At 36.1% G+C, this 17,081-nt stretch overlaps 1 protein-coding gene across 2 annotated transcripts; it reads right to left on the bottom strand.

The window, feature by feature from the left end:
- Positions 1–6,853: 6,853 nt before the first annotated feature.
- LOC106669947 (cryptochrome-1-like) lies at positions 6,854–16,755 on the bottom strand. 2 transcript variants are annotated; one of them, XM_014399862.2, is made up of 11 exons: positions 16,109–16,755; positions 9,570–9,678; positions 9,372–9,514; positions 9,128–9,312; positions 8,969–9,057; positions 8,766–8,906; positions 8,260–8,421; positions 7,987–8,127; positions 7,778–7,929; positions 7,500–7,702; positions 6,854–7,353 (listed from the first exon to the last, which is right to left on the bottom strand). In XM_014399862.2, the coding sequence occupies exons 1-11, from the start codon at positions 16,270–16,272 to the stop codon at positions 7,232–7,234; spliced, it is 1,611 nt and encodes a 536-aa protein (XP_014255348.1). In that variant the 5' UTR covers positions 16,273–16,755; the 3' UTR covers positions 6,854–7,231. The 2 variants fall into 2 exon arrangements, with proteins under 2 accessions (XP_014255348.1, XP_014255347.1); XM_014399861.2 differs by having other exon boundaries at positions 8,260–8,427; positions 16,109–16,754.
- Positions 16,756–17,081: the final 326 nt, after the last annotated feature.

Genomic DNA, 17,081 nt, shown 5'->3' on the forward strand with positions numbered 1-17,081 from the left:
TTCATGTGTTCAGGGAATCCTCCTCCCTCCCTCGACACCAAATTTGATCAACGAATATAATGTTTTTTATATGAACAATTTGTACATGGGAGGGACTTCTTTGTCTTCTTGTATATAAATTATACTACGTAAACCCCCTGTATATGAGTGTGTAAATGCGTGTGTGTATTATTTTAGTATAGGTGCTAAAAAAAATACTCTTGTAGAGCCATATAGTTCATTTTTAATAGACCTATTTATACCGGTTGATCAAATAAATACTAATAAAACAATAAAAATCTATTCGACCGTCAGGCATTTAAAAATATAAAAGTATAATAAATATCCAAATGGTCCTAATACGAATAATAACTGTTAACAATAATATTTTATTTAAACAAAAAAAAAGTGCATTACTTACTTTCAAATGTAGTTATATTTTCAAAATATGAGTGCCAAAATTTTAAAACTTAATGCACTGCTCAATCTGATAGAGTGGAAATTTGAGGTATTTTAAGATTTTTACCGGTATAAACGTTTAAAGAAATGTTTGTAAAATGTATTAAAGTTACCAAAGATGGTCCCTGTGTTACTGACTGGCCTAGGTCATAACTCTGTGTTTTCATTATTCCATAATAGGTGTCTTATACATTATATAAATATATTTATTATAGTTAATTATTATTATTATCATTATAAAAAAAATGCTCGTTTATTTAAAGTTAATGTCCATTAAATGCCAAGTTGATGAAGTGTTTGTCAGAAAAACCAACGCTCCAAGGCTTAAGGGTTGATTGTCTTGTACATTTGTATATATTTTTTATGTATCAAGTAACTGTTGAATGTTAATATTATCAAACAGACAAGTCAAATTGGAGAATAAAATAAAAGTACTGAATAAGAGTGAGGGGTGCTAAAGTGCCGGTACGTGAGAAACTGTGTATTTATTTTTAAATTATCACTTTACATTGTAAGTGACTTAGATGTATCTAAGAACTAGGAAATGTAAGGGGCAGGTTAAAGTATCCTAGAGAGAAATCATCGCACGTCAATGATGATGCTAATGCAAAATTATTTCAACATTTTTTTCTGTTCTTTTTTTTTGTATTTATTTGTTTGTGTTCATTCGGATCACGGTCAAAGAGGTCGAGACCGTTCGCTAGTCAAAAATTATGTGATTGTCCCAATATGCTGCACGGTTAGAACAACAGGAAAAACGAACAAAGTATAGGATTGTTATTGTGTATACTAGTCATCAAGATGTTACATATTGTTGTATGTTATTGCGTTATTATATAACTGTTGTCTTTATTTTCTGTTTGGTTTTCGTTTTGTAAATAGCCATTTTTAAGCAGAAACTTTATTTTCGATTGTTAATATTGTCTGTTCTTTCAAAGGATTGTTCTTTTGCCCTTTCAGCCGTTTTTTCGGGGGGGAAACTTTCATCGATACTGATTAAAACAAAAAGAAAAAATAAATTATTTAACACTTGGCATAAATAAGAGGAAAAAAATGTTTGTAATGGTTCAATATGTTGATGTATAAAATACAATTAATAAAATATTATGTACAATGGAGTTTTACTTACAATTTTCAGCAATTTTTCTCAATCAATTGAAATGTCATGCCTTATGTTTAGAAAAAAATTATTTGAATTGATAATGAAATCTTGAGATTTTTTTCTTCACATTTCTTCCACCTCACATTTTAAATTTTTTTTTTTTTTTGAACAGCTTTTCTGTAGGAAGTATGGTGATTTCACTAACATTCAATCCTAGCCTAGCGTGTATGCAGGTTTCAGAGTACTTGATATTCCTGTGAAGACCCGCCCTTGTTCAAGCTAATAAATACATCCATACATTATGTACAATTAAAATTACAATTAATCTAAAATATTAACCTAGGTTGGTGGGTTTATGGGGTACTTGATATTCCACCATAGACCCACCCATACATACACTACTATCACACTAATTCACACATTCACTCAAACAGTAACCAATCATTCTGTATTTACAAATTAAAAAAAATGCGGAGCCACTGGAGCATTTAATATTACAACAGTGCCTCCGCCCATTCACTCTAAAATATATTATAGCTTAATACTAACCTAAATTGGTGGGTCTGTGGTGTAATCGATACACCCATACACTCACACATTCTCGCCAATAAATACACTCACTTCAGGAATGAAAAACGAAACCACGTGTGGAGAAGCATTAAAGGCGGCCATATGCATTTATTTGCTTCAGATATTCGATTACTTTTTGCTGTTGTCATTGCTGTGTTGTAAAACCTCTTTCAAACTCGAGGAAAGACCACACTTTATTCTGTGCGGCGCCTATAGTTCACATTCGGTTAGTAAATGCTTAACAGTTATTTGTGCACCGCATAATGAGCATCTCCGTGGACTTTTTTTCATCAAGAGATGACCATGCGTCAGTCTAGTGTGGCCTATTCACAGTCGGGTCAACATTATTCTCTCTGTTTTGCTCTTATTATCCATGGCCCACGGTTTTACCGACTGTTTTAGTTCTATTAATTTGTCGGTCATTTTGTCTACTGTTGTTTGTTCATTTCTGATCATATTTGCCTGTCTTATATTCTGGCCTTTCAGCTCCTCGCCAACAGACCTAGCTCTGAATATGGCGGAAAGCCAAAATTTTCCTGACAGACCAAACCGAGGATAGTCATACCAAAAAAGAGATTTATGATTGTTCAGCTATAGATAAAATGTATTAAACTACACGCTCATCACCAAGCATACCTCAAAACACTATCTTATATATATATATANGCGACCAAGACCCGAGGGGTTAAATGCCTGGGTAGACTCGTACTCCATCGCTAAAAGGTCCGGGACTTGGTCAGCTCATGTGTCCTGCATAAACCTCTTGGACTTGTTCAAAAAACCCCAAGATTTTGGACCAATTAATCTCGGGGAGTGATTTGGTGATGTCCTCTCCTTCAAAAGTCTCGAATCTAGACCTAGTGTACCTATCGCACTCTGCGAGGTAGTGTCATGCCGTTTCTTCTTTTATTTCACAAAAATGGTAAAAGGATCTGGTAGAATACCCATTACGGAGAGGTGTCTTCTTAATGGGCAATGGCTCGTCAGGATACCTGTCAACCTCCTAATTCCCTTCCTTGAGTTAGAGAATAGCTATTTCGATTCTGCTGGTTTGATTTCCTTAACAAACTCTTTTGATTGCCTGTGTCCGAGGGATAGATTCCATTCCTTAAGGAATTGTTTCATACACCAGATTTTAATACTTTCTTTCGCTCTGCTCATAGAGTGAGGTAATACCGGTTGTGACCCGACAAACGCAGTATTAGAGCCTTCTTTGGCCAGGCTATCCGCCTTTTCATTGCCCAGGTGTCCTTTATGTGCAGGTATCCAAATAAGGGTTACCTTGTTCTCAAATCTGGAAGTGATCCTATTGATAAGATCAACAGTTTCCTCCACCAGTCTAGATGTTGATAAATCTTTTTGTAATGACCTAAGACTGGCCTGACTGTCGGAAAAAATTCTAATATCTTTTCCCTTGATTTTATTTTCCATAAGTGTTCTACAACACACATTAATGCCTGCATTAGTGCCTGAAAAACGGAGGTGTTATTGCCAAGAGGGGAGGAGATGCTGACCTAATTTAGGTATATGGATTCCAGCACCTTAGATACCACCTTTGATAAGTGAACCATCTGTATAGCAGTCTATGTTACGATGGTCCTCATCCGCACTACAGTTGTATTCACAAGGAGTAACTACCTGAAAGTACTTTTTCCCCAAAGGGTAAAGTACCTTTTTATCGCTAACGCTTAATAGTTGGCCGTTAACCTTACTCAATAATTGCATGATTTTCGAGTGACCTATGTTATTACCCTTAAGGTTCCAGCTGCCTTCACTAATTAATCTGTAGCAGCTGGTTAGTGCTCTGACCTTAGCCTCTATGTGTCGAAGTGTGGTATTGGTTATGATGTCAAGTGCTAGGGTGGGTGTAGTTGAAATGCTCCTGTCATCATCAAATAGCCTAGTCTTTGAAATGACCTTAATTTGTTAATGTTCCCTTTATTTTCCAGCCCTGTCCACCATACTAAAGCTGCAAACAATAATCTAGGTAGAACTGCGGTATATAGCCATTTAGCTACCCATGGTTTGAGACCCCATGTTTTACCAACAATCTTCCTACGTTGTAACATAGACATTGTACCTTTCCTGTATATATTATTAATATGACCTTTCCAATCGAGTTTCCTGTCAAGCGTCACCCCAAGGAATTTGATTGATTAAACAATATCTTACAATTAACCTCTTTTTATTTAAAGTTTGAGCTTCAAATAGCACACATATTACACGACTACAATATTTGGTCTTTTTTTTTGCAAATTGTTCAACGGAAATAACAAGCTTTGATCTTTTTAAAGCTGATTTTATAAATACATATCATATTACAATTTTTGACAATATTTGTATGTCATTATTTCTTCAATTAAGACTTTTTACCTATTAACAAGGATATGTTTTTGGGTTGGATACACATTTTTTGTGACCATTTTCACACTATCTGAACAAGCGCTTTATGTTATGTAGTGTTTAAATTATGATTATGGTTAGGTCCCTGATTTGTTGAAGCAGAGAAAATATGCGTGTACGAAGCACGATTTAGTTTTGATGTTGGTGATTGTTGTTCGGCAGGTGGATGAACATGTGCTACATTGATCACTTTACTGATTTATTTATGTGGAGATCAGTTCAACATATTTTGGTTTTATTTTATAAATCTGCTTTTTGATAGTGGTCCAATGCTTAATTTATTTTCTGTTGAAAATGAGACTAGAAATATATTCACTTTTATAATTACATTTACCTCAATTAAAAAAAAAAAAATTTCAAACCAAATGAAAACATAGGAGCAGGGTACTAGAAATAATCACTTTAGACAAAACAGTATAAAGAACTTACACTCAAGTATATAACGCAAAAAATTAAAAACTTACCAGAGGAGTTAGCTATTTAGTGATGCAATCAGACTAAAATATGTTTCCAGTATCTGGTTATTCTCAGAAATCATGATACCAAAATCATATAGACCCACATCTCTATTACCAACAATCTCTAAGCTTTACAAGTAGATATTACTAAAAAGAATAAAACTTATAATAGAAAAAAAGAAACCAATTTTGATTCTGGTCAAAATATTCAACAATGGGCCAAATTCAAAAACTAATTTATTCTCCTAACCATGACGTTTCACAAGCTTTTTACTAGGTTTAGCAAGGACTTATCCAGTGAACGAGATGTATGCTACCAAAGCAGTATGCAGATATCACTTCCTGCTTAAATGAAAGAAATTTTTATAGGCCAACAAGAAGATCAATATTCAGAACTAAGAAAAATAAATTTGGAAGTCCCCAAGGGTGTTGTACTAGGTCCAATGCTTTATTCGCTATATACCAGTGATTTTAGGGGGCTGTGGAGACCAAGTGGTGTTAGAATGTCAGGCGATAGCAGATAACCATGGATTTTTAATTTTAGTTTTTTCAAAATCAAACTAGTGATTTTGGACTGGACAAATGGATAACCTAAAAATTGCAATGTTTGCAGTTGGTACAGCAGTGATATTAACAGGCCCAAGCACCGACCATTCTTAAAAAATCCATCAAAATATGTACAACAACATAAATAAATGGAGGATGAGGCTCAATCAGATCAAATCTGTTTGTATAAAGTTTACATATAAATATTTGCACCATATTCCATCGCTATCGATGAAGCTTTCATATTACACAGTGATACAGCTAAATATCTGGGAATGACTCTACGTGACAAGCTGAAATGGAGAAAGCACATGATGAAAAAAGGTCAAACATATGTATACAACTCTAATGGTTGGTATAATAATGCGGCTCCAACCTCGCAATACAAAATAAAATAATAAAATACAATCAAGTCTTAAATCCTATGTGGGGGTACGAACGGGTACTATGCGCCTCTAATACCCAACTCCGACTTTCCACCTTCACGAAGCTTATGCGGGTGTACCCTGTTAACTAACAAACGGAAAGAGGGGTATGGAGGGACAGGAGCTGGACCTGACACCTCCTAATCCTAAACCCAACACCTACCCCTCTTCCCACCCCACACCTTATCCTGGTCCCACTCTCCAGCCCAAATCCAAGGTGTTATGCGATCCGTNCACTCATATCATCTTCGAATGCGAAGCAACAGCTCAATGGAGGTTTAACCTAGCGTACGAAAAAGACACAGGGAACCAAATTGCAGCAATAACAGTCAATGACTTGATGCTTCTGAGAAGAAGGATTGAGTCTATTGACTAAACTAGGGAACTGGGAAGGTACAATAAGCCAGAAGGCTGCAGTGCCCGGGGAGTGCAAACCCCGCTTCCTAGTATCCTTTTCTACCATACCATAAATCCTATGTGAGCATAACCTATTCAATCATGGGGTTGTACCATATTAAGTACTATAAAAATTATACTAATTCTACATAAAATGGTCAATGCACCTTGGCACTTAAGAAATAATTAAATAATACAAGTACATACATACAAGTTCCCTGAGGTATGAGCAGAAGTACAAAAATTTGTCAACAAGCTTCTGTCTCGCTTCACTTGCCCAATGTGGAAGGGACAAAATAGAAAAAGTTGAAAAGAACAACACTATTTAGACTAGAAGTGTTAAATATATTTTTAATAATGAAGTGTAAATTTTATTGTACCAAGGGTTAATGGTTTGGTTAATAGTTTTGGTTGGTTAAGGGTTAATGGTTTGGTCTATGAAGACCAGGTTTAATTTGTTTAAGTTTAGAAAAACTAGACAGATTTGTGGGATCAATTGAAGATATGTAAAAACCAAATATTTACCTTTTTTAATATGAAAAAACATAATACAGAAAAATTTGTGTTAATCAAAAAATTTTTGATTTCATTCATTTTGAACAAGAAACATTTGTATTACTTACTTTTACAAAATTTCCTCATTATACAATAACTTATCTATAATCCAAATTCAAAACATGATTTAAATAATGAAAATTTGCACAAGAGAAAAATAAATAAACGTACAATTGTATAAACTGCCCACGTTGATAGTGCGGCAGGGTTTTATTGAGCGATGACCAAACATTACGCTTCAAAATTTCGTAATTGCTAACGATTGCAACACAAATGAAATCAATTAACGACATTTATCAATCTGATCTGATTAGTTGTGTTTAGAGTTAATCACACTTTTACAAAATCCCTTTGTTGAAGGGTAAAGCCGGTGTGATTAAAATACTGTCTTCGTACGTGTCGTCACGTTTCATCTTTTCTGAATAACACACAGGTATTCGATTCAGGAGTGTGGAGAGGCCTATAAGTAAAAATTTCGGTTAGAAGAACCCTGCAAAATGATGAAACGTGATGCTTCCTATTTCAAATTTGCCATAGCGTCAATAAAATCAATGACGATGTCGTCACAAGTTATATAATTCAAAAATTCTTTCAGTATATACTTATCTGATTCTTTAAACTTTATGAGTCGCTGGTATACTTGTTTCATCCTCTCTGTGTTATGCCTAGCTACAACGCTGTGGTTTAACATAGGACGTGGGTAGTCAATGCCAATTATGCATTTTGCCGCCTTTTGAACACTCTCTGGACAATTCCACGGTTCATGGATGTATTTCGTTGGAATATTTTTTAAAACTGGCAAGTATTTCCTGTAAGGAAGTAAACAATCATTATTTTATTGTTTGAAATTTTAAAAAATTAAAAATACAAAAAAAATCACTCGCCTAATATAATCACCATTTGGATCGGCTTTCCTTCCGAATTTCACAGGGCAGTAACAATGGAAAAACTGTTGGAAAAAAGAAGAACAAGACAGCCACATCCACATTCCTGCATTCACCGACCAGTCAGCATCAAGAAGAAGTTCGTCAAAAACCTAAAAACTCAAATTCTTATAAATCGATCATAAAATTGGAATCGTGCTCCATTTTACCTTCATACCCTCCTCCCAGGAAATCCAAAGATCCCCCCTGGTTAAAAAGCAAGCGACGGCATGCCTCGCCAGATGATGGATCCAGCCTTCTTCGCGCAGTTGAGTCATTATCGCGTCAATCCAGGGAAATCCAGTTTGCCCCTGGTACATAAAAAAACATCAAGCTAAGTTTTGTAATTATTGATTAATTATGTAATTTCGTAAGTCAATTAAGCATTCCTAAGTATTATCGGTTACGTACTATGATTTTATTAAAAATAAATAAACTCTTACATTTGCCCATTTCGCCAGGGCCTCCGGATTTTTGTCCCAAGGTATTTGAACGCATATTGGATTACCTATCATTCGGTCGAAATTTGGATTTCTTGTCGCAGCACAGTAAAAAAACTCCCTCCACAATATTTGACCGTGCAAAGAGAGAGGTGGAACTGCTTTCTTTATCTGAAAATATTAGTATTGGGTTGTCCGGAAAATAATGCAGGATTTTAAGTTTTCATTAAAAAAAATCTATATAAAATATTCTGTTTACGTTTACAGGATTACTCATTTGTATGAATGTCANATTATTTTGATTAAAGAACATTGCTTTAAAGTAACTAGTTTCTTTTTTTTTGTTTAATACCAAAATCCTGCATTATTTTCCGGACAACCCAATATCTACATTCAAAATAATACAAAACAAAAAAATACAAATAAGTAAAAAATGTCTAACAACATTTTGCCTTAGCTTTTATTATGTACTTTTCAATATGTGAACACAAAAATAATATAAACATTACCCTTTTATATAATTCGTTGAGTTCATAATAAAAAAGTCTTGTCGACAAGCAGCCAAATCTTAAATAAGGGCTTAAACCCGTCTGCGATGGCAGCAAAGACTGTGGTGTCATTTTCGGACGACCGAAAGAAGCAACCCAGGCCTGATCAAAACAAAAAATTTATGTATATAGATTAATAATATAATAGGGGGGGGGAGAGATACCTTTCTTTCTAAGTGCCTTTCTAGGCGAGACAATGCTTCTGATTCCCCTCCGTGCCAGACACTAGGCAAAAGACCTTCAGTGTCGAAACCTTAAATTATACCGAACAAGTAAATATAAATTTAATTCAGTCTTTATGATTTTATTGTGATAAATTTTACCAAGTTCTTCAAGCGTTGGGATGCCGTATTTTTCATCGTGGTCATCTGATAAAAGAGAAGTTGCAGATCCAATCCATGACAGTGTGACTGTTGGCTCTGGATGTGGTGGGGCTTCTAAACTTGATATGATCGACTGGAACTGGCGGTAAGTCAGCGGCGCTTTACCTCCGTTTTTTTCGATAATTCTAAAAAATAATGTTAAAAATGTCTAATCAATCATTTTAAATTGGGCCAAAAGCCTTACTTTTCCAATTTATACAGTGTGTGTGCAACCGACGTTACAACACCTATGTTCATCGATTTGCACATCACTATGATGTTCTGGTCCCGTACTCTGCCGAAGGGCTCGGGGTCTTCTTCAAAGGAAAGGCAAGTCGTTCCCCATTCCTTAATAACAGGACGATCAGATTACAGGACGAAAAGATAATTCGTTCAAACGTACCTTCAACAACTTGGGTAAAATATCAGCAGGCTGGCCTCTAATAACAAACAAGCGAGAGTTTAAATTCCTCAAACTCCTGTCGATGTCCTCAAGACACTGAAGCAAAAATCTGCAAACACATATCACAAGTTAGAAACAATAATTCTGTTAAAAAATATTACAAATATGAAAAATGGCAAAAAGAAGGGAAAATTCAAAAGGTGCGGTTGAGATGGGAAGTTGGTGTCCGAGTGGATCGAAGTCACGATAGCTCCAGTGGTGGAGCAGCGGCATATCAAGCCGAAGATCGTGGGTTCGAATCCCGCTCGTGCCAGTGACTTTTTTATCTCAACTAAAAACCTTAATTAATTGTAATATATTAATTGGTCAAGCGGACCACGAAATTAGTGAATTACAAATTTAAGTAATTATTATATTTTTAATGCTAATTATGTATTGCATTGCTCTGTTTGAATTAATAATAAAAAAGTTAAGAACATATTGGTAACAGTTAACATTAAAAAAAGAAAAGAAAAGAGCAAATTACGTTTTCGAAAAATATCTCCAGTTCTTTTGTTAGCTTCCAACTTTGGCTTCATTGTTAGGGACATAATTAAAGCATGATGTCAAAAGGCTAAAAACATGCTTTTATGCTTTTATCTTATGTTTTCTCATTACCATCAGCCATTTTATTTAGAACAAACGCTTTATTTCTGGAACTATTTATTAACCTAAGGATTTCCATCAATTTGTTTAATGTTTTGAACATTTTATATGGCTATTCAATGTCTGCTGTTAAGGGGGTCTGAGAATGATTCTAGGTGAATTCGGCAGTCCAACAAAGTTGTTTTCTGAGTCATATTCTTTTCTCTTGTCATAAACGACCTCTACATCTTGATTCACATGCTATAGTGGGTGAAATCAAGGCTCTCATGTACACCAAATATGTGTTATTTTTGGCGAATTGTCCTATCTTCAAAGATTCTATGGTTTTCATGGTGGGTAGGTAAAAAAATGTTTTTCAACGATCAGCAAGTACTCTTAATAACATACGTATATCCGCCTATTGCCACGTATGAAGGTTAGGAATTGTTAGGTTATGTAGGGTTAGAGTAAGGGATGAATTAGGTAGGATAGTGTTTGGATTATAGTTATGGTTATGTCCATGATTTGATGAAGCAGAGAAAATATGTGAGTTTAATAATTTAAATGATGATGTTTGTGGATCCACAAGTGGATGAACATTGTTGCCCTGATCACTTTACCAGACACAAGAAAGAATTGACGGATCCAGTAAATTGATATGTCGATCAGTTCTGTTTTTTTGCTAGTGGTTCAGGTGGTTCAATCCATAGACAATGCATAGAACTACAAGTCTATTTTCTACTAAGAGAGGACAATACAGCCAAATTTTTTCAACTGTCACCTTGGTGAAATTTTCAAGCCAAAAGGAAAAGATTAGTGGCAGGGTACGAGAAGTAAAGATCACTTTAGATAAAAAAATATATAAAGAAGGTTACTTGCACACAAATATATAACAACAAAAAAATGAAAAACTTACTAGAGGGGTTATTGAAACTAACATACCTATTTAATCCTGCAATCAGACTAAAATATCTTTATTTAAGTATCTAGAAATTTTTTGAAGTCATCATGATACCAAAACTAGACAAACGCCAAACAAGGTCAAGTCAAATAGACCTGTATTATAAGTTTGTTTTGCCTAATGTACTGGACTTTAGAAAACAACTGAAATGTACCAACAGATGCGACACACTAATACTTCGGACCTTCTTATAGACCTGTATTGCTAGTATTGACAGTTTTTCTAAAAGATGTATATATACGTATCGTATGTTTTGTTTCTATTCTGTATTTGACAACCTGAGGTACAAACGAGAGACTAGCATTCTAGGATATCAACGTAGTGTATATTTGAAATCAGAGAGTCAGTAACCAGATCGAGATGCTCAAATGGCTGCAGTTTAAAACAAAATATGCGCGAAAGAAGAGAAAAAGAAGGAAAACACGCAGAGGGCCGGCGATGACCTCAGCTGTTTGTCGGTACATAATTTTTTCCCTAAACAGAGGATCCTGAAACTTGCTAGGCTATATAACTAGGCGGCATACCTACACGCTCTCTGTATGGAGCCAAGGCATAACACGCCTCATTATGCGGGACACATCGACCAGCCTTTCTCTGCATAAGGGGTACCTGCGCGAGCTTTGGCAAAAGAGCAGGTGCTCGTGTGTCAACCGTGTATAGTACTGTGTTATGTAGATTGAGTTCGATGGGGTATTTTTTATAAAATTTCCATCAGCCCAAGTCATACACCCAACCTGAGAAGCGATGCTACTTCCCATCAGCCCCTCCCCATTCACACCAATAAATACATTCACTCATACACTCCACTTTATTATTAGTTCTTAATATAATATTAAGCGCAAAAAAAAGAGTTCATAGTATTACATTTTTAATTGTAAATATGTTTTGTAATTTTTAATTTTATTTTTTATGTTATTAGTTTACTATGTTTAATTCGTGTAATACCTAATACAGAATGTAAAATTTTAATAAAATCCATTCTCAACACACATTAGGACACATAACATTACTATATACACTGAAACAACCAACCGGGGACCCAGATACTCGCTGGCTGCTCTAGAATTCTCATATCGAGTGGCATTCCTACACACTCATTGGACACATCCATCAACTTTTCTACGCTGTCGGACGCATACACGGGTTTTGGCCCAAAAGTAAGTGCCCGCGTGTCAACCTCGCAAGGCCTATTCTTATTCTTCTTCTACGAGTCAGGTCCCTACAAGGAACACCTATCAACAGTGCTCTTGATACGCGAAAACTTCTCTGTCGACCCGGCCCATAGACATTCTGTGTTATTTATTGCGTTTATAGCGCCAGGGGGCCGGATTGAGGTTAAGTCCGGAGGTTGGGACGTCCCGGCCTTAGCCACCTCGTCCGCCTTTTAGTCACCTCCACTACCCAGACAATAACCATCGTATTTCCGAAATGCTCTATCTCTCCAACAAGAGCACAACGAGAAGATCGATGGACAACCTGACACAGCAATAAACGCGCTGATAGAGTCGGTGCAGATTAGGTAGGCGGAATCAAAATAATTTGTTAATTTCTCATATTATTTTACTATGTTATTACTTTCATTTTTATTTCTTCTAGATTTCATAAATGTTCTTTGCTAATTGTTGTACATTTTTTATTATATTATTTTATTGTAAATATTAGCTTACATTGTTACTTTTTACATGTTGTACATTAAAAAAAGCGATTATTCGGAAATCGTGAGATGCGGTAGGTTTTAGAAAAACATTTTCTTTATCGTGCCAACGTTTCGATCTTTATTGAGATAATCTTCAGGGCTCAAAATGTTTGTTTTCTGCTTAATTGTGCCATTTTGCGTGTCGTGTTGAGAGTGGACGCAAAATGGAAAATGTTTTTCTGAGACCTACGTCACACCAGACCGCATCTCACGATTTCCGAATAATCTAGACTAACGGTCACTAATCACCACACATTAAAAAAAAGCGCACTAGCATTGTTATAACATAATAATAAAGCAAACAAAAAATTTCTTGATTTATTCATAAAGTGCAACGTGACCAAAACATCCTAGTGACAATAAATAAATATACAGATTTGAAACAATCGATTCAGAAACAAATCCAAAATTGCATAATTGACAATTAGAGGTGGCGCCCCATTTTGAATTTGGGCGGAAATATTATATAATCGGACGCTATTACATAAATTGTGCTGGACAGAAAAGAAAAACGTGCGGGTACATAAAAGACGAATATCGTGTTTTACAATTTTAGCAATACCTTGGTCAATTTGTTAAATCAGTACTTTTGCCTTTTAAAGTACTGTAATAACAACTTTTCCGCCAAAAAGGCACTGTTCTCTATAAAAAATGAATATTTATTTTTATCCCCTGTTTTATCCTGATCAACATATTATCCCTGTGTTTACGTGGGAATGTAAATCGCCGAGTTCTGCTTTTCTCTCTACGTCGTTGATTTCGCCGTGGCCCAGGTGCACCGCGCAAAAAATCAGGAGGGAAGGACCCAATATAATTTTACTTTCTGAAACCTGGATAAAAAATTCGGGTTTTTGCTTGTAATATGATAAGGGATGATCGTGGGATATGCTGGTTCCGCTATACCTGTTCATGAAAAAACTTCACACCGTTAAACATAAATATCTCCAACTGTTTTATCCAAACGGTGACCGATCCCTCTACCCCAATATACAGGGTGGTCCAGCATAAACCCGAAAGACAAAATTTGGTTACAACCCTAAAATGCAACCAACCGATTTGTTCTATCTCAATCCGTCGGAAGTTATGAATTTAAGCCATAAATTGGCATTTTTTCAAGACCTAGACCATCTGTTCCAATTTTTAACCACATTTTTGAAAATAAATATCTATTTTTAATCCCATCTACTTAGCCTAACCCTCTACACCATCTACACCACCTTCACTGTTGACATACCCACAACAACTAACAACCTACTCGGAAGACGCCGCAATCTTGTCTACGCGCTCCAATCCTATCCTAGCAACAGAAGCAATCCAACATCTGAACCTCATTACCGACTTGTGCAATCTGTTAAATGAACAAAACAGTCAACAAGTTACGTACTCAAACGTCAAACCTGCCCAACAGTGCATATTAACAAGTACCACCATCGAACCAAGTCCGCTACCTTGGGCGTTACTTAGACTTACATGGAACCCACATACAAGATTGAAACTTAACGAAAGATATTTACTACTCAGACATCTACTGAGACCAAAATCAACACTAGGCATACATAACAAACTAACCGCTTACAAAACACTCATCAGACCTATTTGGACCCAAGGAGTACCAACTGTGGGGCTCGGCTAAATCATCCAATATCCAACGAATTCAATATTTTCAATAGAAAGTTCACAGACGTATCCTCAATGCTCCTTTCTATGTCACCAATGAAACTATACATAAAGATCTTAAAATCCCATTCGAGAAAGATCTTAGGTGGACAATGATTACCACGATAGAAATAAAAGAAATTCGATCCTCAACCAGTTGGTCGACGTTTTCAAAACAAAGGATACAAATGCAACGAGAGATGACTGTCTTTTGTTTTCTAATCAAGGGGGTAACAAGCTGGAGTAAATATAAATAAGACAGTTTTTTTTTTTTTTTTTTAAGTTTTGGTTGAAATGAAAAAAATAGTGTCGAGGGGATTCGAATCCACGACATTCGGTTAAATACGCCACTGCGCTAACCACTTGAGCTATCGTGACTTCGATAGTTCGATCCACTCGGACACCAACATCCCATCTCAACCTACAACCTTTCGAATTTTCTCTCTTTTTGCCATTTTTTGGTGTCAGGATCGAAGTCACGATAGCTCAAGTGGTAGAGCAACGGTGTATTTAGCCGAAGGCCATGGATTCAGATCCCTCTCGTGGCACTAGCTTTTTCATTTCAACCAAAACCTTACAAAAAAGATTAAATAATTGAAAGAAGTAATTTGGTCAATAGAACACTAAATATAATGAATAAATAAGACGTTTCATCCATCCTTAAATAGTTCCTCCAATCAGCGGGTTCAAGGGAAAGATCTTTCATCAAATTGATGTGGGTATTACGGCTTCTGTTCAGGAGCCACTTCTTACACCATTTCCTTTTCGATTTTTTGCTTTTAATATATAAATAAACAGAAGCGTAGCTCAAGAGATCGTCATCCATTTTGAGAAGGTAATTCACTGGTTGACGTTCGGAGCGATTGGCTGTGGAGAGGTCGTGATTGCCCCCTCAAATTTCAGGCACACCAAATGGAGCTGTACGGCTTGGCGCGGTTCCATTTGGAGCGATCGTGAATGGCCACCTTTATCCGAACACGCTTGTTCACTTTCCACTCTAAACTATCCCTCCACCCTAACCCATTAACCCTCGGAGTGCCGGTGTTTTTGAAAAAAAGCCCATTTGTAAGTATGTGGGGTTCGAATGCAGGGCCGCTGGATTCGAACCTGGGACCTTTACCTTACAGTGATGAGCGCCGTGTCAATGCCTAAACCGTTGCGGCCACCGACGCCCCCAAGTAGAGATATTTAAGTTGTTTTTAAGTTCTATGTAATTATATTGATTGTTAAATCAATTGTATACAGGTTTTTCATAATTACAATTAATTAAGGTTTTTAGTCGAGATAAATTAATTGGTCAAACGGACCACGAAATTAGTGTTTTTCATAATGTGAAATTAACATAGGCCCCGATGAAGACCTTAAAATAGGTCGAAAGCTTGGCATTAGCAACTAAATTTTCTTTCTTCCTCTTCAAGACCATACCTTGATCCAGATTGTTCGTAAGCTATATTATATAAATATTTTGTTTTTTCGTAAAGGTTCGGATTGTATGAAAATTTTGAAAAATGTATGAAAAATGTGCGCATGCGTGGTTTTAGATATTAGAAGAGAAAAGGGTTAAGGATTTTTTTTTAATGAAAATTAGCATTTTTCACTTACCTCCATTTGTTAATGCCGACGTTTGAGGCTCCAGCAAACCAAGGGTCGAGTATGAAGATGCATCTGAATGTCTTGGCCCCTTTGAGAGCCTGCCGAAGACTGGGATTATCGTGTAGTCGCAATCCTTTTCTGAACCAGTGCACGGTGTTCTTCTCTGTCATCATTTACGTGATGTTGATTTTCATTACGACCAAAATACAAACTGAGAGCATTTTTGACGTCGTGTCACGGGAAAGACCAGGGGCAGAATTTGGAACCGGGCTCTATCAGTGCATTGCCCTTTTATGCTGCCGGGGCTCCGATGTAAAGTCGGATTGTGTTCGACCTCCGGAGATGAGAGGAGGCTAATATTTTCGTTAAAACTGTTTGGCTTTGAGTTAAAACAGGGAACAAAGAGGACGCACATTTAAGCGTAACGTGACCGGTGACATCACCGCGGTGGTCACGCGGCCCTTCCACCCCACCATGCCTCACGTTTGGACCTGCTTCACCTATCGAACTCTTCGCGCAAAATATTTTCACTTTCCTCTCAAAATTTGCCTCTTTTCCTGCCTCTATATAAAAAGACAATTTCGCCCACGAAAGAACAAATACACTCTATTAACTTGGTTAAATCAATATAAACAAATGTTATGTGTTCGTTGTTTTTTACATTTGTAACAAAATGTTTAAAAAATATCGAATAAATAATACAGCTAAAAATCTATTTCAAAATTAACATATCTCTATATGAAAATAAACATATTATCTTATTATTATTTGTACGCACAAGATTATTCTTACTTGTTAATCTACAACAAAGATATCTCCCTTATTAACTCTTTTATATAACATGCTGACTGATATAAAAGATATTTATTTATACCAAAATAACTACATTGATAGGGGGCGTCGGTGGCCGCAACGGTTGGCGTTGACACGGCGCTCATCATTGTAAGGTAAAGGTCCCGGGTTCGAATCCAGCGACCCTACA

Source organism: Cimex lectularius, unplaced genomic scaffold, assembly GCF_000648675.2.
Source record: "Cimex lectularius strain Harlan isolate CLEC.00 unplaced genomic scaffold, Clec_2.1 scaffold146, whole genome shotgun sequence".
Lineage (NCBI taxonomy): Eukaryota > Metazoa > Arthropoda > Insecta > Hemiptera > Cimicidae > Cimex > Cimex lectularius.